Genomic DNA, 21791 nt, shown 5'->3' with positions numbered 1-21791 from the left:
TCCTCATATCGATGGGGGATGGAAGTTTGGGGTTTGCACATGTGGATAGGTTAACCCTCAACCTATGGTCGAGGCTGGTGGGCTCCCACGGAGCCGCGGCATGGACTCATCGTACAGTCATCAATCTCGAGAACCTCCTTCTCCCTGTTCTTTACCTCATTATAACACCTAGACTCATCGGATCTGTGGAGGGCCGTGATATCATTTTCATGAACACACACCTTGGTATCTACCAGATTAATCTCAAGTCACTGCAGTGGAAGAAGATATCGAGGGAACAAAGCTGTGATGCTTTGTTTCCATACATGAGATTTTACAGCCGGCCAGGTATATCTTTAGCCACTCCCTTATATGATTTTGGAACAACTCTTAAGTATGTAATATATTGGACATTGGAACTAACAAATATTGAATGTTTAGTCAGATTTTAGATGATCACACCAACAATTATATTTTCTTATATGTACACGTAGAATTTGAATTTTAAACCTAATTGTGCTTACTAGAAAGTTTCACGCACAAGCTTTTTCTCATTGGCGACAATTCTAGTGATAATCATTATAGATCATGATATGAGAGGGATTTTCCAATGCAAATAGACATATACAAAAAAGATACTAAGGTAATACTCAATACAATAGACATATACAAAAATGACTTTTGTCAAAAAAAATATACAAAAGTGATAGTATGAATTAATGGATTTTTCGGTGCATCTCAACTGTATGCTACAATTTCATATATCAATTCATAATCTATGGGCATCTTTAGGAGATGCAATGGTTGGCTAAATTCTACCCCAAAATTGTACAACCATTGTTTAAAATAATGATCATGCATGTCCTATGAAGCTGCTAACGATTGTAGTATTTCTTTGTGATGTTGAGTGAAGATTTGTGCTGGTTCATGTGGGCTAGATGTGGATTTATTGCTATGCTCGCTGATCATTCATTCTGCTTAGTATTTGTTCTTTGTGCCAATTCCGTAGTTCTATTTGGCATACATGTCTATTCTTAGCAATACAGATACAACTTGCAACCCATTCTATGTTTGTCCTCCCACGGTTTGATAAGTTCATCTTTCCTTCTTCAATTACAGAACTTGTGCACAAAAATAACCCAGAGACTGAGGTTGCAAGAGAAACTGGTGCCTGTGAGACGGGGGAAACTGGTGCCTGGGAGACTCCGGTCATATTATTGGAGACCTAGATATGGCCGACCCCAACCAAGAGCGCCTAAGAGGTCAACGGGGCGAGCTGCACGGTAAGCAGCCAGGTACATCCAGGAGAAATCGGTTAGGTAGGTTTAGTATGTTGAAGAGCAGGGTGTTACTCTAGGAGGCAACAAGGGTTTTGTACTTTTGTGGTGCTTTGTTTCTCGTGCTGCTGCTAAATTTTGCCACCAAGTTTGGTGGTTTACATGTTTTTCCGCCAGCCTATTAACTCAACTCTTCAAATTGTAAGAACTCTATTGGGTGGGAGATATAAAGAGGACCACCACTGAGATGCCTAGTGTAATTTGAGCCAAGCAGCGAGCTGGAGCTAGGCGAACGTGAACCAAGTTAGTTTCAGTCCAGGGGGAGGGGGCTCTCACAACAGTACGATGATCACCCACATTGCTCAGTTTTGCAACAGTGGGCAACAAAATTAGATTTCTGTGTTTGCAATAAGAAAGATGTATATTAAGCAAATATATGCTTCAATGTTGACTGCATGGTTATCAAGGATCAACAAGGTATACCAACGATGACTGGGATCGCAGCTTTTCTTCTCTAGCCATGATTTTACCACAATATATAACCAATAAACCAAAGCTGGTACTGAACGATATATCACCAGAACTGATGTTTACCAATAATATATATCAACAGAACTGATGTTCACAACCACCAATACAGATTTGAGAACGACAGTAAACAACATTGAAGTACTACTGTATCATCCGGATAAGTCGCAATAAAAGTGCTCATTCTACAAGTATTTAAATGCGCAACGCAGGAAGCAAACTAGGTGTTGTACAAAGACATAATCTGTTCGACTGAGCATTAGCTCCATCGCAGCTAGCGCAGTCACTTGGGACGGTCACGATCAATTTGGGTCAGATGTTCAGAACAAGCTCTGTCATGATCCCACAAGAAAAACATCAGTAGTGTAAGCATTTCTCCAGAGCTAAGCTAGTTATTTAAGGCACCAGGATGACCATGAAAGAATCCTCACCCAGTACTAAAGTAATTTTCTCTAGTCCTCATCACCAGCATGCTCAAGAAGATAGTTTACAGCCAGTTGCTCATTCCTGTCACACGCGAAGAATGCTTCGATGACACGTGCTCTGTCAAACCCCATGGCTTCCAGCTGAAGTACGAAAGCAAACCAGACCAAGGTGAAAATGTGAGGACATGTATGGTGTATCTATGCAGAGAAAGGTGCCACACATACCCGCCCAATTGCCTCTTGCTCTTCTGGTGTCACACTGATAGCATGAGGCATCTCATCCTGGTCAGGCTGCTCTAAGAAGCCCCTGGAAATGTCAGGTAAGATATCATTGTAAACTCTATTGAAACTGAAAGGAGTTGTGAGAATGAAGCACAGGGGAAAGAATGCAGCAGCAAATAGCTTATCATGTTATGTTCAGAAACAATATTAACAAGGTATATACCATATTTTCTTCCTGGCAAGGTATATGCCATACTTGAGACACTAAAGAAGGAAGTCCAATGCAAGTCCCAAAACAGAGAAAATTACAAAAAACCACCACATATCAGGCAGATGTTTCAAAAAGCCACCACTATACGAAAATGTTTCAAAAAACCACCACTCTAGCGCTAACAAGTAACAAATTGCACTGATCCTTGTCTAACGCTGGTCTAATGATGAAACTGACATGTGGGACCTACTGTCAGGCTGACGTGGCGGTAGAAAACGGTCAACGGAGGCCATCGATGAAGGGTTGCAAAATTTTGGGTTTTTTTGTAAGTTATTGTGGGGCCCACTGTCAGTCATCTCCTTGTTTCTTCTCCCTCCCCACTCCTTCTCTATCCACGGGAGACCACACGAGCAGGAAGAGGTCCGGCAGTCGCGATCGGGCATGGCGACCTCCGGCTGGGCAGGGGCGGGCAGCCGCGACGAGCTCTGGATCGGCAGGGGCGGCGGCCGCGGCGAGCTTCTCTGGCAAGGGGGCGGGCACGGGCAGGAGGCCGAGGGATGGCGGCGCCGGCGAACCTGCACATGGATATCTCACCGTCCACGACGCAAGAGAGGCAGCACGGGCAAGAGTCTGAGCAGGGACGGCGGTGACGGCGAGCCTGCACATCGAGGCGTCCTCACTGTCCACGATGCCGGCGAGCCCCCACGGGCAGGAGGCCGAGGGATGGCGGCGCCGCCATGAAACATCACCGCCGTCGGGGAAGAGGGGCCGCGCGCTCACGTACGAAGTGGAGGAGCGCCGCGGTCGGGCAGGAGCAGGGAGCGTCGGGGGCGAGCAGATCAGCGGCGCGGCGGCGACCGACCGGAGGCGGGAAAGATAAGACGTCCACTCCAGGGGGCTTCTCCGGGACCGGGCTGGTACGGGCGGGGGCACGCGGGAGCGGCGCTCTCCGGTAGGGGGTTGGCGCGGGCGGACCACCGGGACCGGGCTGGTGCGGGCGGGGGCACGCGGGAGCGGCGATCTCCGGCAGGGGGTTGGCGCGGGCGGGCTCTGGCAGGCGCGGCGAGTCAGGTGGAGCAGGGGAGGCGCCGGCGGCGATTGGGAGCGGCGCCGGCGGCGATTGGGGGCGGCGAGGTGGATGGGGAGTGGCGGCGCCGGCGGCGATTGGTAGCGGGGTGGGCGGCCTATACACCAGAGGCTGAGTAAAAGAGAGGAGAGGAGCTGACTCAAAAATTTATAATGTATGAAGGGCTTTTCTGCAAAGTGCACATGCCACGTCAGGCCAGCTGCGGGACCCACATGTCAGTTTGGCCATTAAACGACTGTTAGACACGAATCAGTGCAATTTGTTACGTGTTACCTGTAGACTGGTGGTTTTTTGAAACATTTTCGTATAGTGGTGGCTTTTTGAAACATCTGCCTGAGATGTGGTGGTTTTTTGTAATTTTCTCCCCAAAACATATGTTACTGGTATGAAATAGGATTAAGTCCAGCAAAACCATCTACACAAAATCTACACTAACTAGCAAGTGGCAGTGAAGCAGACAGACCAGATTGATGAAATCCCAGTTTATAGCTAAGAAAGCAAAATTCACACTACTGAAACCTATAACTTATTTAAATGAAACCAGAATATATAATTCAGCAAATAAAGAAAGCTTACCCATCTCCACCTTCAAGTAACTGAAGGAACTCCTCATTGTTCTCCTGAATCAACCTAAGAAGTTGGGGATTCTGCTTGCCCAATTCCTGGATCATTGGCTGTAGCAAAAATATCAGCAACAAGTTTAGACAGAAGATGCATGAAACATAACATAAAATGTAAAGGTAGATAGAAAACCTGCAAAATTTGTGGATTTGTATGGACCATTTCGCGAAGTGCCTGAAACTGCAGATAATAATAGGAATACACTATTACTTCAAGATCCGAACAACGCATGGTAGGGACGTAGGGTACTGAAGGAATTTCCTTTTATCAAACTTCATTTATCACTGCATTTTCTTATACTATATTAAATGGAACATTGCCCACTTTTGCTGTATACCCATAGAAAATAACTCTTTGCTCAGATCAAGTGTGATGCGGGATCTTAAATTCCTATCTCAATGTTATGCACAAAAGCATCCCAAGTAGCATAAACACTTACGAAAAACTTCAAACGGAGGCCGAGCTACACGTAGCTCTTTATTTACAAATACTCAGAATTTGTGTTTCGAAGTTTCAAAAAATTCGAAACAAAATTTTAGAGATAGCCAATGATGCAATACTACAATGGTGTAAAATCTCAATACAAACTGCTTCATTTTCTAGGCTACACAAAAATAACAAATTCTAACAAATTTTATAGTGAATAGTGCACATTTCAATACTATAAAATTTCTCAGATTTTGTCAATTTTATGTAGCCTAGAATACAAATCAGTTTGTATTGAGATTTTACACCATTGTAGAAGTCATCATTCGTTACTTCTAGAATTTTGCTTCGGGTTTTTTTGAAACTTTGAAATACGAATTTTGAATGTTTGAAAATAAAGAGCTACATGTAACTCGGCCTCCAAAACGCCACACTCAAACACTTATGTGCTACATCAAATTATAAGTTCACACTTCACATGTAAGTGTAACCCCTGTACTACTATATCAGATCATCAGATAGTTTGACAAAGCATTGATGGTAAACAGAATAATTGGCATGATCCCGTTGGCACCATTGTTCTGTACCTCGTTCTTGTCCAGGCAGATCATAGGAAACAAAATGAGAGCAATAATTGACAAAACATACAAATAAGAACCTGCTGATTATTCCTAAGAAAATCCAGTGATCCACCACCACCAGTACCTCCAGCATTGGAAGCCCCCTGCTACATCATTCAATTAGTCAAAAGATAGTCAAACAGGCAGCACAGCAACAGTACTGCACAAACAAAGGTAGCAAATAAACCTGTGGGAAAAGATCTAATGGTGCTGTATTTGGGATTCCAGAGAGGCCAGTTTCTCCAGAAGGAGCTGCACCAGTTGTGTTTGCCCCTTGACCAACCACCGGTACAGCAACTTCGGCTGCCACTGGAATACCCTAATGTTTTTGGAAAAACAAATATCATCTATTAGCATCAGAAACTCGACCCAAATTTCAGATTGTTAGCATCAGATACGCACAGAATACAGATAGTCAATGGCACGATCTGGATTGTTATAAGCGGCCCGGAGAGCTCTTTGAACTTTATCTCTGTCCCAGCTGCCACCCCCCATCTCCATTATCTGGTTAATCATTGTGTCAACATTGCTTCCAGACAGTAAATCTGATGCTGCATGATCAAATATGCTCGAAGGGGTCCTAACAAAAAGAAAGAAGAATTATACATAGCAGAACTGGTATATTCATTTTAAAGAGAAATGGCTGACTTCATATTCACAAGACTAAGACTGCCAAGATAAAGACCCAGCTTATGTGATGGGTAAGGTCACCACTCCATGTGATACATGACTCGTGAGGTATTTTTTGTACAATACAGTAGGTGTGATACAAGACTCATGAGATAAAAAAAATTACAGTAAGTGTGATACATGATCCACATGAGATATTATTTGTACAATACTACAATACATACATATATTTATTAGTCATGACAAATATCTGACAGAATCAGGATCCAACTATGACTGATCCTGCATAGAATCATGAAACCCGATGCCTCCATTTCAGATCTATATTCCATATATTTACGAGAATCCCTAAATTATGTAGTTTGGGGCCTAACTTCCCATTGTCAAGCTATGCAAATGGCTGTTTCATCGCTTTTCATTTTCATTTTCATGCAATCCATAATTTCACCTAGTGACGTTCAATGCTTCCAACTTCCTATCTAGCTTTAATGTTAATTGACCACTGTGTTTAAGTGGCTGACTTTAACCCCATTGACTCATGCTACATGTTCATGGAGAAGTTGAAGACAATATTTTGCTCTCTGCTCGAAATGTGTAATATATTAGTTCATGCATTTACTACTGTTTGCTGTCAATTGTCACTCTTCCAAATGGACTTTTTCGCAAGGAAGCCATTGACGGAAGGTTGCATGATGTAAAGCTGCAACAAACATCAGAAGGGCGTGATTCTGAAAAGTCAAAGCCACAGGTGTTCTCTTGGGAGGGCACATACAGAAACATGAAATTTAAGTGGTAAAAAAGACCCTAATACATATATCAGTAGGCAGACATGGAACATACTCTGCAGATGGTATTTCAGGTTGAGAAGTTGTAGTTGCTGAGACCCTGCAAAAAGATACATTTAGTTTGAGTACGACCATGACCCATGCAGTAGAATGCCACGAGGAAAGGTAGCAAGGGACTCACATGGGTTGAGGAGCTTGGGGTTGAGCAACTGGAGGCGCTTGCCTGGATACAGGAGTGCTCAAAGGCTAGTAATGGTTCACGTTACTATGTTAGTACATATGCTTGATATATTGTTTTTATCCGCAAAAGAAGAAGTTTACCTGAGCAGATGAAGTTCCACTGGAAGCAGAAGCTTTGCTCTGCAGAAAATAAGTAAATAGCAATATTTAGAAATAAATAGAACAAGGTTGAAACACAAAGTGGGGAAATGTTGAATAATGTGAAATAATGCTGTATGTGTCAAGCACTTTCTGTAATGTTCATATAAATGGACAGTGTACTGTATAGCTGCTACATACTCTCTACGTTCCGCCTAATCGACGCAGAGTGGTGGCGACACGGGCATGTGCGTATGTGGTGTCCAGCGTTGATTAAATCGGAGCGGAGGTAGTAGGAAGCTGATAGCCTATGCCAGGATGTCATGAAACTGTGATGCATCAAATGAGGCTGGAAACTGTTTCATGCATATAATTTATTTATTAGAGGAAAGCTGTTACGTGTCATTTTACATGTAACCGCTTACGCTAACTCCGCGGTACTTACAAATTCATGCAATAATTACACTAAGCATTCAACTACACAAAATAATCCAAAGCATAGTACAGAACTAAAACAATTTCTAATATACAGGGCATACAAGCAGCCTACCTTACTAAGCATGACGACCAGCATATCATCTTCAGTAACTTCATTCTCATCCAGTGTACTTTCATCCTTCAACACCTTGCCCTTGTAAATTAGCATTTGTTGACCCCATGGATAGCTATCCTTTCCTTGGATCTCTTCAATCTTTTTCTTGACAGCCATAATCTGATTCAAAGCAAAAAAAATTTAGCAAGATCTTGAAATAATTACTCCCACTGACATTTTACACACTCTTAAAAGTTCAAAAGTCCCTGAGATGCTAACAAAGTTGATATGTTTTTCATAGTATTATAACTATAATAACACATCTTAATGTAGAGTTGTTAAAATATTTATCAAAGTAGGATTTCAGAGACTCTAGATAGTTTCAAATCTATTGGCAGCGAAAACTATGCGGCCACAGACCCTAGGGCGTCAAGCTAAAAAGAACTTCGATAGTACTCCCTCCGTTCCATAATTGTCGCAGGTCTGGATTTATCTATTCACAAATTTGCGACAAGAATTATGGAACGGGGGGAGTATATCTTAACTAAAAACATTCGGCCATGAACATGGTGCCTCCACCAACGATGTCCATTTGGAACATTGCCAAAACAAACGCGTATAATGACACGGTCACCATCAAAAACTCACTCGCACCCGCACTGAGCACTCTTCAATCTTCCCCCCAAAACGTGCATATATCTTGGGAAATCCCGAGCACTCAGAAGCAAGATGCAGTAGTGCAAACAGCATTAGGATTCAGGAGCAATCGGCTAAGCGAAAGTAGTAGCGTACCCAAATCCCACCTCGCGACACCGCATATCTAAAACCTAACGAGCTAGCCTAATCCCTTTCATCAACGCATAAGCACATGCCCCGAGCAGCTAGTTCACCATCGCTGCACCTGCATTGATCGAAACGCTAGAAATCTCCCGAACAAAATCTCCAGGAAGCGTCGCATCCAGCCGAGAAGAACGCGAGGCGCGTTTGAAAATAGGAAAGGGGAAAATTGGAGGAAAATTTCCGACACTTATAAATGGAGGAGCAGGTAGGGGATCTCACGCTGTCATGGCGCTGCACCCGGATCTCGAAGTGGTTGCCATTGAGTTTCCTCACCGTCAGCTTCATGGCGGCACCTCGTCCGGGCCGTCGGAGTTCCTTCCTCCCCTCCCGACCCGCTGGTCGCGCTAGGGTTCTAGGAGGCCGGCCTTGTGCTTGTTGATGCACGCCTTGGAGGTTCACGGCTCGTCAAGTTCGTAGGTCGACCGCGCTCCGCTCCGTCCCCGGCTCCGGCTCCGCTCCGCCCAAGTCTGTCGATGCGCCGCCGCCTGCTTCGCCTTCGCTGCGAGCTGAGTGGCTCGGGTGGCTGGGCCAGGTTGCGTGTCTTTGGCAGCTCGTTCACAGACAGTTACACATCTTCTACTTTCTTGTGGGCCTTGGAAAAGCTGAAACGAGCCCATCTAAAGAATCAAATCCATCTACAGTCCTTTACAACAAAATCCATCAATAGTCAATGAACTTAGTTAGAGCAGCTCCAAAAGACACGACAAAATCCGGCGCGGCAGAGGTGATGTGCGAGTTTGCCCGCGGTAGCACAAAGAGGCCGCGGATGACCCCAACGGTCGGGTTCCCGGCGGCGACGATGACACTAGGGTTTGGCATGAGCGGCGATGGAACTGCTCCACCGACGGCAGGGGTGGCGACCACGCACAGAGGGGTCAGTGGAGTGCATGTGGAAACATCCATCGTCGAAATTTCACTGGTGCTCATGGAAAAATCAACACTATCTCAATCAATAATATGCTCACTCTCCTTCACCATGAGTGAGTAGTTGTTGTAGGCATATGACGTGGATGGGGATTAGATGATATTGACCATGTACTGAGACATATGTATCGAGATTTGAGGTGTTTATCATGAGGATATTTTTATGTGGTGTTCATAGACCTTTGCTATGTTTAATATTTTTTGCTATGACCCTAGTGACATGATTTCAGGAGTGAACTTTTATTGTCCCACCATATATATGAGTTTGATATGTATCTGCAAAGTGTATTGTCTATTATTATGTTAAACCTGTGAATTCTAAGGTGACAGTGGGGAAAAACAAGGACAATATGTGGTAGTTTGAGGATATTTTGTGTTCATGGAGTGCTATTTCATTGTTCCGAGATATTCGGAAGGTTGGACCTTAACTACCTGTAGTTTCAAGTTGGTCCCAGTGAAACGGGCAGGTAGGACAATAGATGTTATGCAAATTCTTTTTGTTAGTATGCATAACTATATATATTTAGAACACATTCCTACACGCAACGGGGTTCTTGATGAAAACTATATTATTTGTATTACATTATAGGATCAATTTTATTCATGCAACACCGCGCTATCACCTCATGCTTACCCTTTTAGCCACTAAAAGTTACAAGTTAGTAATTTCGGTGATAACTGAAAATTTGTTGCTACTATTTACTATTTTGTTCTACTAGTTTGATTCAACTGCTATAATCACCACTTGCTTCTTGAGTATATGTAGAGAGTGATGTCTTAATTGCTAAAATCTTATTGGTATTCTTTTGTTCCCCTTGAATCGAACTATATTTGAATAATACTTCCCACCGAAGATTTCAACGATCCCCATACTTATGGGTACTAGTGTGCTATATTGACGTGTTATTTAGCGCGAGCGCAATATAGCTCGGCTGTTGAAGTTGCTCATAGGGCATTATTTTGAGTAGAGATTCAGCTAACACGAAAATCAGCATCCACTAAAATTCAGTTTGGCCACAACATAGACTAAAGTTTAGTTGGCACCAACTGCCAACAAAACTCGGTTTAGTAAATCAGCAGAAGCACACACATTATATTCCTGTTGTTGGGTGTTATTTTACAGTTTGGTTTTGATGAGAACATGCACAAGGACCTACAAAATTAGTGTCGTGTGATTTGTTTTCAAGTTTTTATCTACAAAATTAATTGAATTTGTGCAATTTAGTGAAGTGATTCTATGTTGCATCATGCATTCTAGGAATGTTTCACCTGATCCGAATATAAAGTTTGTTAATAAACCTCATTTTAAGTTTCAGGACCAGATTTTAAATTGAAAATTCAAATTTCCTAGAAAAGGGAGAAAAAATCTAGTAAATCTTATAGTCTGTATTATGCATTCGAGGAGATTTTCGTTGGATTCGGACATATGGTTTGTGAATAAACCTCATTTTATGTTTCACGACCAATTTTTGAATTTAAAATTCAAACTGCCTAGAAAAATTGAAAAAATCCATGAAATCTCGAATGTTTCATTATCATTATGGGAAAGTTGCATAGGATGTGGACTTACGGTTTCTGAATAAACCTCATTTTTTAGTTTCATGACCAAATTTTGAACTCAAAATTTAGGCTGCCTTGAAAAAATTGAAAAACCCCTTAAATCTAATATGTTTTGTTTTGCATTCCGGGAAACTTTTGTCGGATTCGGCCACACTTCCTTTTTTCAATAAAGAGAGTTTCAGTCTAGAAATGACAAGGGTAGGGAATTTTGCTTCGATCCGTTCATGTGCATTGGATTGGCTTTGGATGGCTGATATTGGTCCAAAGTCACCGTTGAAACTTTAAGCTCAACGTCACTAAAGTTGCAACCAAACTAAGCACCATTTTATTGAAATTCGTGTTCGTCGTACCCTAATGGAACTATTTTGTACGTCAAGAAGCCGATGGTCATTCTCTCCCATAAAAAGTTTGCATCTCTCGCTAGCTCTGCAAGGTGATGACATGCTTTCATCATGTGATGGAGACCGCAGTCGGTGATGGAACGAGTTCGACAATCCTATGATTGGCCTAAGTTTATGGTGCCCCTTCGCATTGATGCATGATCCAACCCATTTAGATATTTGCCAAATATATTAGCAATGCTATAGGACATGTATTAGGTAGAACCTACTTGAATGACTGACTATAAAGATCTAGTAAATTTGCACAGGAAGCATACGTGTTTAATAGTCTCATCGTGATAACAGAATACATACTTTATACTTTCGTGTTAATTGTATTTTAGAAGTTTGTCCTTAGTAAGGAGTACTCCTCCAAGAAGATACCGTACAAAAACCTTATTCTTTAGCGGAATTTTCATTTTCTAATTTTTATTTTTTATTATCAACCGCCTTCTCTGGTTGTATTATTGCTCTACTATAAATGGAGTCTACCAAGAATTTGCCACTTCCATGTAGATACCATCAAAAAATTCACAACCTTGCGTCAATTGGACCATAACCACTCTAAAGCAAAGCATTGCAAGATGCAAACCTAGCTATGATGAACAAGATCTCTTTCGGACATCACATTACGTGGGGATAACTCCTACACCTTGGCGTTTGTATCACCTTTTTGACCGAACAATGTTGTATAAAGCTAGATATTGTTCAAGAAGAGTGGCGTAACCCAAAATTTGGGATAGTTCACATGATACTTTTTTCTTGGAAGAGTTTGCCACACCCCATCTCCAGGAAGCAACTCAAAAAGCATTTGCCTACAAGAGCTCTATTCTTGTTCCGAAGTTATGAATACCAAGCCCTCTTTGATCCTTAGAACAGAAAAAGTACATTTCATTTAGCCAGTCGATATTTCTTTTTCTTGTTATCTCCTTGCTAAGAAAATGTTGATCGGAAATAATCGAATCAATTCAAGACTCCTTTAGGTAGTTGGAAAAAATATATCATATACAATACCATATTACTTAACACTGAATTAATGGGAACTAATCTTATTTCAAGGGATAGCAGATTTCCTTTCCAACTGAAACACACAATTGAGGAAGAATTTTCTTCCCTTACCTCTGCAACAACTAGGATGGCATACGGCCTTATCAGAATTTTTAGTATTGGTTAAGCACCAAGCCTCTTATTCAAGATAAATTGCATACGTACCAAAAAGGTGTGATCCTCAATTATAAATATGATCTAAATTCATGTTCATGCGGATTTGAATCTAAGTGTTAGGTTTATACGTCCACTTTCTTAACTAGTTGGATTAGGCTCACTTCCTCAATAGGTCACTTGCATGATCACATATCGTTGCAACAACAACCAGCCACCATGTGTTCTTCTTCAACTTACAGTTTCAATTTTCCCGACCTCCTTCGCGATCGCAACAACAACATAATAGAGCTGTAAAAGGAAGAGGAAGCCCAAACCAATAGCTTTATTAAGCCGGATATAGCCGAATCTGGTGCTGAACGGTGCCCTCCATGGACCTCCCCGAGCTCGGAGCCGCCTAACTCTATCGGCGGTGTTGGTAATCTCATGGAGCTTCCCAGAACACGGCATGACGAGCACACAACTTCTACTCCTACGAAACATGCACCTAATATATACAGAATAAACTCCGACACCCCCTTCTAGTCGCCTCCGGCTGGCATGACCGCCAAGGAAGCATCAGAGTGGCTCAGCGAAGGGGAGGCGACTCCAGGTACTATAGCGCGGACAAAAAACCATCCCAGAGACCTGACGCAAAATGACCGCAGCGTCAGCCCAAATGCAAACACGGACCAAATTTGCATCGTGAATGCGTTTGCGTGGACTCACGACCGCACGTCCGTTTGGCCTGCTTGCCCCCATCTCTCTTCTCCTTTATTGCATGGCGGACCCATGTGATGGCCCCTCCTGACCACACAAATGGTATCTTTCTCTCTCCCTGCTCTGTAATCAATGCATGATAGACTCTCGTGGTCAAAAAAATGAACACTACCGCTGGGGATAGTGCAGATGCCAATCATTTTTCGTGCCCGTATCCAACGCAAATTGATACAAATCGTGTTCAAAATTAGTCGGGTCGTTGAAGATCACTAAGGCCATCTCCAACGCGGCGACCCATCCCACGCCCGCGCGTCCGGATGGGTAGAACCGGACAAATCCGCGGCCCAACGCGGCCACGCATCACAAATATGGATGGTCGCGGTGTCCGGGACGATCCAAACCCGGTCCAAATCTGGACCAGGTTTGTGTGGCCGCTGATGGCACGTGGAGTCCTCGCGTGTCCGCGTGGTCCGCGTGGCTAGCCCAGGGCCGACCCTAGGGGGGCAGGCGGGGCGGCCGCCCTGGGCTCCACAGACCAGGGGGCCCATCTAGATATTTCATGTAGTGGCCCAGTGGGGGAAGAAGAAGATCATGTAGCGCCGCCATTAGAGCATGCAGAAGCTTTTTCTCTCGTACCGATTCAGCGAGACGAAGGACCAAGCGAAATCAGCTGTTTCCTAGTGGGCTTTTCTCCTTTAGTTAACATGGGCCTTTTCTCCATTTCTAGTTATGTAAATGAGTGGAATAAGTGGGGTGGGCTGGTGACTGGTGGGCTAGACCATTTACACAAGAGCGATCTGCAAAATGCATAACACAATCAACTAAGCTGATTACTTGGTTCAGAAAAAAAGAGCGCTGGTAGCTAAACTTTTGACCTTCAAAATAAAAGATAATTTTCGCCAAAGGTGAAACAGCCAACTTCTTTTTTGACAAGCGCAACCAAGGCACGCCGAATTTGCGAGGGCCAAGGCCACGCTCAAGCCAACAGTAAGTCGCACACCGAAGATGATGATCCCGTAGTGTGCATACTCTTAAACAAAAATATCATAATTTTACTTTAGATAAATAGGAGAAAGAAGAATGCAATTTCGTGGATAGGATAGGTACATATCTAATTTTCCATCCATTTGTGTGCCATGTGTGGCTTTTTTTCATCATCGTTGAAAAGAGTGACAATACATACGGGGCCATGCCAAAAAGCACGGTGGAGTGGCCGAGACTAGACCTCATACCCACCGACAACGATGATGACACGATTTCAGCCAAAGTGAGCGTAATAGTTGGTAAGAGCGATAATTCTATATCCTCGTTACTAATTTGCATTTGCCTATATTAGAAGATTTTTTAAACAATATGTAAAAACTGTTTGATATTGATATTATTTTGATTTTGATGCACTTTAAATGGCATAAAATTTGTACAAGCATGTAGTACATATTATTACCGTGTTTGTATTAAGGGCCCGAGGTTTTAGTTTTGCCCCGGGCCCCAAAAACCTCAGGACCGGCCCTGGGCTGGCCCACCTATCGGTGCCTCAGTCCTATTAAATGTGGACTGGGGCAGGGGGACTGTCCCTATCCAATCCCCACTCTCCACTCCGGCCGCACGCACGAGCTCGATCTTCCGCGCCGCCATGGCCCCGAAGCGAGAGTTCGAGCCGGCCGCCAATGACCACGAGGCCGGCAGCAGCCGGCGAGACCCGCCGGCGGCGTTCGCCATGGGGCTACCGGCTCCCATCCGCGATCGGATCTACGTCACCGTAGCGGTGGCGTAGATGTTCTGGGAGGCCGTCTGTAATAACCCAGAACTTAGGAACAACGAAGGGTAGATTTAGAAATGGGATGTGCATTTCATCGCAAAACGGGGGAAATTTTCGCGCCTTATTGCAACTAAACCTAAGAGGGATCGAGATTCTCTCTCATTTTGCAATTAGGGTTAGGCAATGTGAGTTGGTGAAATTTCGACATGATCTCTTTTGTATCTTGTTGATTTGGGAATTGATTTCATTTGACAAGTAATATTGCATTGAGAATATTAAACAATAAGCAATAATGAATATAGAAAAGGAATTCACAATTCAAATACAACTTATGAATTCAAATGACTTTGAATTCAAATTGAATTATAAATACAACAATTATTCAGGAATATAAACATTACATAAATCAAAAGCTCATAAGCAAAATTTGAGCTTTATTGATATCACAACACAATTTACATTGTCTTTACAATATTCTTGATACAAGAATTAAAGGAAAATAAACAGAAATGAAAATGAAGATTACAATATTTAATCCTAAACTAAAACCTAGACTAATGACTTGGAAGTATCTTTCCATGGTCATATTCATCTTCAAAACCTGCATAACAGCACAATAAGAACTAGCCAGGGGTTAGTGTTAGCCAAGAATTCAGTTTGGACAGAAACAAGTGTCCTGCACACTTGTGCATGTCCAAAACCTTGGACAGCACAGGATAAGAGCAACAGCAGACCAAACCTGAGCACCACCAGGGCTCAAGTTTCAGCATATGAGAGCACACAGCTCATGTGTGCTGAGCAAGCCACAGCAAGGCCATGCACTGGCCTAGTCACCAAAGCAAGCCAGGTATGTGTGGCATTGCAAGAACAGAAGTAGAGATGGTATAAAAGGGCACAAACCCTAGAAACAGTGCATAGTCGACCAGATAAGGATTCACAAGGTAAGCTGGAGATAGAATAGTCATAGTTCATCCTGTTCTTGCTCAAGAACAACACAACCCAACACACAACCAACCAACCACCAGAAATCATGGTGACCTGAGAAGATCAACCAAGAACTGGAGGTGAAGGGATGTGACACACAAACCAGAAGTCTGCATCAACAAAATATTTCACTCTAGGAGCTGGAACAAGGTATAACTAGTTCCTGGAGAAGATCCAATGGATCTAATCCATAAATTATGCATGACATATGTTATGGGATTGAGTAGATGCTCAATGGGTAGCTCATCACTTGGTTTTCACCAAGGATCACTGTCAGTCTAGAAGCCACTAAAACAGAAACCATTGATACGTCTCCAACGTATCCATAATTTCTGATGTTCCATGCTTGTTTTATGACAATACTTACATGTTTTGCTTGCACTTTATAATGATTTCATGCATTTTCCGGAACTAACATATTAACAAGATGCCACGCTGCGCTCCTGTTTCTGCTGTTTTTGGTTCCGAAAGGCTCTTCGTGCAATCTTCTCGGTATTGTACGAAATCAACGCAAAACATATTATTTTTCCTAACCTTCCGTAAAGTCGAGGGGGGCCAGAGGGGTGCCCTGGGGGCCCCACACGTGTGGCCGGCGCGGCCCAGGAGGGGGGCGCGCCGCCCTAGTGTGAGGTGGCCCCGTGGCCCCTCCGACTCCGACTCTTCGCCTATTTAAGCCCTAGAGACCTAAAAACGCAGTACCAATTGACGAAACTCCAGAAAGACTCCAAGGGCGCCGCCGCCATCGCGAAACTCCAATTCGGGGGACAGAACTCTCTGTTCCGGCACCCTGCCGGGACGGGGAAGTGCCCCCGGAAGCCATCTCCGTCAACGCCATCGCCTCCATCATGCTCCGTGAGTAGTTCCCCCATGGACTACGGGTTCTAGCAGTAGCTAGTTGGTACTCTCTATCCTATGTACTTCAATACAATGATCTCATGAGCTGCCTTACATGATTGAGATCCATCTGATGTAATCGGTGTTGTGTTTGTTGGGATCCGATGGATGATACATTATGATTAGTCTATCTATAAAGTTTGTGAAGTTATTGTTGCTGCAATCTTGTTATGCTTAATGCTTGTCACTAGGGCCCGAGTGGCATGATCTTAGATTTGAGCTCTATAATTATTGCTTAGATTGTATCTACAAGTTGTATGCACATGTCACTCTCCGGAACCAAAGGCCCCGAAGTGACAGAAATCGGGACAACCGGAGGGGATGGCGGTAATGTGAGGATCACATGTTTTCACGGAGTGTTAATGCTTTGCTCCGGTGCTCTATTAAAAGGAGTACCTTAATATCCAGTAGATTCCCTTGAGGCCCGGCTGCCACCGGCTGGTAGGACAATAGATGTTGTGCAAGTTTCTCATTGCGAGCACGTACGACTATATATGGAAAACATGCCTACATGATTAATGAATTGATGTTCTTTCTTAATGCTTTATCAATCCTATCAATTGCCCAACTGTAATTTGTTCACCCAACACTTGTCACTTGTTATTGGAGAGTTACCACTAGTGTAGATCGCTGGAACCCCGGTCCATCTTTCATCATCATATACTTGTTCTCTATGACATTGGAAGTAGTATCAACTATCTTCCGGTGCCATTACCTCTGTTACTATTATCTGTTTGTATTCTTGTTACTATTGCTCTCATATCATCGCTACTTTCACATCACCCCTGTTACTAGTGCTTTTCCAGTGTGCAAATGAATTGACAACTCAGTTGTTAAGACTTATAAGTATTCTTTACCTCCCCTTGTGTCGAATCAATAAATTTGGGTTTTACTTCCTCGAAGACTCGCGATCCCCTATACTTGTGGGTTATCAAGATCGTTTTTCTCGGCGCCGTTGCCGGGGAGGCATAGCTCTACTCATAAGTTCACCTGGGGAGTACACTCTACATCTCTCTCTATTTTATTTTATTTTGTCTTGCTTAGTTTACTTTTCTCTAGTTTATTTGTGCTTAGTTTATTTCTGTCTAGTATCATGAAAACCAGCTTCCCCAAGCTTAGAACTTTCTATATTATTATCAACAATGGTGTTCAAAGCGTTCATACTAATATTACTACCAGCATGCAAATAAGATTCCATAGGTTTTTTAATTTTCGCATCAAACAATCCATGTTTTAAATCAGGAAATAGAATAAGAAGCTCATTCTTGTCCATTATGCCAAACTAGTGTAAACAAGAAACAAAAAGTTGCAATTGCAGGATCTAAAGGAAATAGCTTCGAGTACTTACAACGCCGGAAAATAGCTTAGTAGCCGAGATCCGGAGTGTGAGTACCTTTTACCTTTCCTCCCCGGCAACGGCGCCAGAAAATAGCTTGATGTCTACGCCCCCTCCTTTTCCTGTAGACAGTGTTGGGCCTCCAAGAGCAGAGGTTTGTAGAACAGCTGGCAAGTTTTCCCTTAAGTGGATCACCCAAGGTTTATCGAACTCGTGGGAGGAAGAGGTCAAAGATATCCCTCTCATGCAACCCCGCAACCACAAAGCAAGAAGTCTCTTGTGTCCCCAACACACCTAATAGGTGTACTAGTTCGCGAAGAGATAGTGAAATATAGGTGGTATGAATATATATGAGCAAGAGTAACGGTGCCGTAAAAATAGCTTGCTGGCGTGTAGTTGATGGTGGTAGTATTGCGCAAGAAGAGTAACGCAAAGAAAACAAGAAACAAGCAGCGATAGCGATATTTAGGACCAAGGCCTAGGGATTACACTTTCACTAGTGGACACTCTCAACATTGATCACATAACAGAATAGATAAATGCATACTCTACACTCTTGTTGGATGATGAACACATTGCGTAGGATTACACGAACCCTCAATGCCGGAGTTAACAAGCTCCACAATTCAATGTTCATATTTAAGTAACCTTAGAGTGCATGAAAGATCAATTCGACTAAACCAAGTACTAACATAGCATGCACACTGTCACCTTCATGCATATGTAGGAGGAATAGATCACATCAATACTATCATAGCAATAGTTAACTTCGCAATCTACAAGAGATCATGATCATAGCATAAACCAAGTACTAACACGGATGCACACACTGTCACCATTACACTGTGTAGGAGGAATAAAACTACTTTAATAACATTGCTAGAGTAGCACATAGATAAATTGTGATACAAAATACATTGTAATCATAAAGAGATATAAATAAGCACCTCACTATGCCATTCATCAGTGAATAAGTATTCTGTGAAATATAGCCTAAGAGACCCACACGGTGCCCACACTGTCACCTTTACACACGTGGGACAAGGAGTCTCCGGAGATCACATAAGTAAAATTCACTTGACTAGCATAACGACATCTAGATTACAAGCATCATCATATGAATCTCAATCATGTAAGGCAGCTCATGAGATTATTGTATTGAAGTACATAGGAGAGAGATGAACCACATAGCTACCGGTACAGCCCCGAGCCTCGATGGAGAACTACTCCCTCCTCATGGGAGCAGCAGCGGTGATGAAGATGGCGGTGAAGATGGCAGCGGTGTCGATGGAGAAGCCTTCCGGGGGCACTTCCCCGTTCCGGCGGCGTGTCGGAACAGAGACTCCTGTCCCCCAGATCTTGGCTTCGCGATGGCGGCGGCTCTGGAAGGTTTCTGTGGGTTTCGTCGAACGTATCAGGGTTTTCGCGACGGAGGCTTTAAATAGGCGAAGAGGCGGCGCCAGAGGGTCGAAGGGGTGCCCACACCATAGGGTGGCGCGGGCCCCCCTGGCCGCGCCGGCCTATGGTCTGGGGGCCCAGTGCCCCCTCTCTGGCGGCTCTCGGGTGTTCTGGATGCTTCCGGGCAAAATAGGAACATGGGCGTTGATTTCGTCCGATTCCGAGAATATTTCGTTACTAGGATTTCTGAAACCAAAAATAGCAGAAAACAGGAACTGGCACTTCGGCATCTTGTTAATAGGTTAGTTCCAGAAAATGCACGAATATGACATAAAGTGTGCATAAAACATGTAGATAACATCAATAATGTGGCATGGAACATAAGAAATTATCGATACGTCGGAGACGTATCAATTACCTATGAGTAAAACTTGTGAGAATAATTATGCTACTGTTATTTATGATAATCCATGCTACTTTGATAAATCTTATGATAATGCTTTGTTTGTGCCTGATGTCGAAATGCATGGTAATAAAGAATTTTGCTTGGCAAATGTTTATGATAAAGCTCTAGATGATGGTCCTATGTTACTTGATAATATTAATTGTACTACTAATGAAAATGGGATTGGAGAGTTCTTGACATTATCTATGTGCCCCATATCTCTTGAGATTGATCATTCATCTTGTTATATTATTGATAAAAGTGTGTTCGAAAGTTTTAATTCCAGTGTTTTTGAGCTTGATAAAAATTATGTGTTTGTGAATCATGAAAAGCATGATGTATGTGATAGTTATGTTGTTGAGTTTGTTCATGAAGCTACTGAAAATTATTATGAGAGAGGAAAATATGGTTGTAGAAATTTGCATGGTACTAAAACACCTCTCTATATGCTTAAAATTTTGAAGTTACTCTTGTTTTATCTTCTTATGCTTGTCACTTTGATCTTCATGAATTTATTTGTGTATAAGATTTCTATGCATAGGAAGTGGGTTAGACTTAAATGTGTTATGGATTTGCCTCTTGATGCTCTCTTTTGTTTCAAATACTATTTCTTGCGAGTGCATCATTAAAACTGCTGAGCCCATCTTAATGGCTGTAAAGAAAGAACTTCTTGGGAGATAACCCATGTGTTATTTTGCTACAGTACTTTGTTTTATATTTGTGTCTTGGAAGTTGTTTACTACTGTAGCAACCTCTCCTTATCTTAGTTTTGTGTTTTGTTGTGCCAAGTGAAGCCTCTAATCGAAGGTTGATACTAGATTTGGATTTCTGCGCAGAAACAGATTTTTATCTGTCACGAATCTGGGCTGTTTTCTCTGTAGGTAACTCAGAAAAATATGCCAATTTACGTGCTTGTTCCTCAGATATGTACGCAACTTTCATTAGTTTTGAGTTTTCTGATTTGAGCAACGGAATTATTTATTAAAAATTCGTCTTTACTGGCTGTTCTGTTTTGGCAGATTCTGTCTCTGTTTTTTGCATTGTCTCTTGTGGACTTTAAGCAAGGCTTTCTACACGTGGAGAGCTGTAGCTAATGTTTTATTGAGTTCTTGCAATGTGTCACTACAGGACCAAGGTGGATTCAAGTTTTTTTGAGTACTAACCCCTCTAATGAAGTTTATGAGAAGTTTGGTGTGAAGGAAGTTTTCAAGGGTCAAGAGAGGAGGATGATATATGATCAAGAAGAGTGAAAAGTCAAAGCTTGGGGATGCCCCCGTGGTTCATCCCTGCATATTTCAAGAATACTCAAGCATCTAAGCTTGGGGATGCCGAAGGCATCCCCTTCTTCATCAGCTTATCAGGTTTCTTCTATTGAAACTATATTTTTATTCGGTCACATCATATGTGCTTTACTTGGAGCGTCTGTGTGCTTTTATTTTTGTTTTTGTTTGAATAAATTCGGATCCTAGCAATCCTTGTGTGGGAGAGAGACACGCTCCGCTTTTTCATATGAATTCTTGTTCTTCGTTTTACTTTTAATGTTCAATGATAAAAGTTGGAAGCTACAATAATTATTTTTACTTGGTTGGAAACAGAAAATGCCTCATAATGTCTTGGATAATTTGACACTTGGCAATTGTTTTGAGCTCTCAAGTAGATCATGATTAATCTCTTGCATCATGTAGTTTAAACCTATTAGTGGAGAACTACCGTAGAGCTTGTTAAAATTGGTTTGCATGATTGGTCTCTC

General features: G+C 42.6%; 1 protein-coding gene across 2 annotated transcripts; it reads right to left on the bottom strand.

Moving 5' to 3' along the window:
• Positions 1–1828: 1828 nt before the first annotated feature.
• LOC127308078 (ubiquitin receptor RAD23b) lies at positions 1829–9057 on the bottom strand. Of its 2 annotated transcripts, none has more exons than XM_051338844.2 (13): positions 8721–9057; positions 7680–7841; positions 7133–7171; positions 6993–7057; positions 6867–6911; positions 5799–5976; positions 5584–5715; positions 5435–5503; positions 4483–4530; positions 4306–4403; positions 2435–2516; positions 2216–2350; positions 1829–2116 (listed from the first exon to the last, which is right to left on the bottom strand). In XM_051338844.2, the coding sequence occupies exons 1-12, from the start codon at positions 8784–8786 to the stop codon at positions 2237–2239; spliced, it is 1098 nt and encodes a 365-aa protein (XP_051194804.1). In that variant the 5' UTR covers positions 8787–9057; the 3' UTR covers positions 1829–2116; positions 2216–2236. The 2 variants fall into 2 exon arrangements, with proteins under 2 accessions (XP_051194804.1, XP_051194805.1); XM_051338845.2 differs by having other exon boundaries at positions 5435–5500.
• Positions 9058–21791: the final 12734 nt, after the last annotated feature.

Source organism: Lolium perenne, chromosome 6, assembly GCF_019359855.2.
Source record: "Lolium perenne isolate Kyuss_39 chromosome 6, Kyuss_2.0, whole genome shotgun sequence".
Lineage (NCBI taxonomy): Eukaryota > Viridiplantae > Streptophyta > Magnoliopsida > Poales > Poaceae > Lolium > Lolium perenne.
This window is presented reverse-complemented; position numbering and strand designations above follow the sequence as displayed.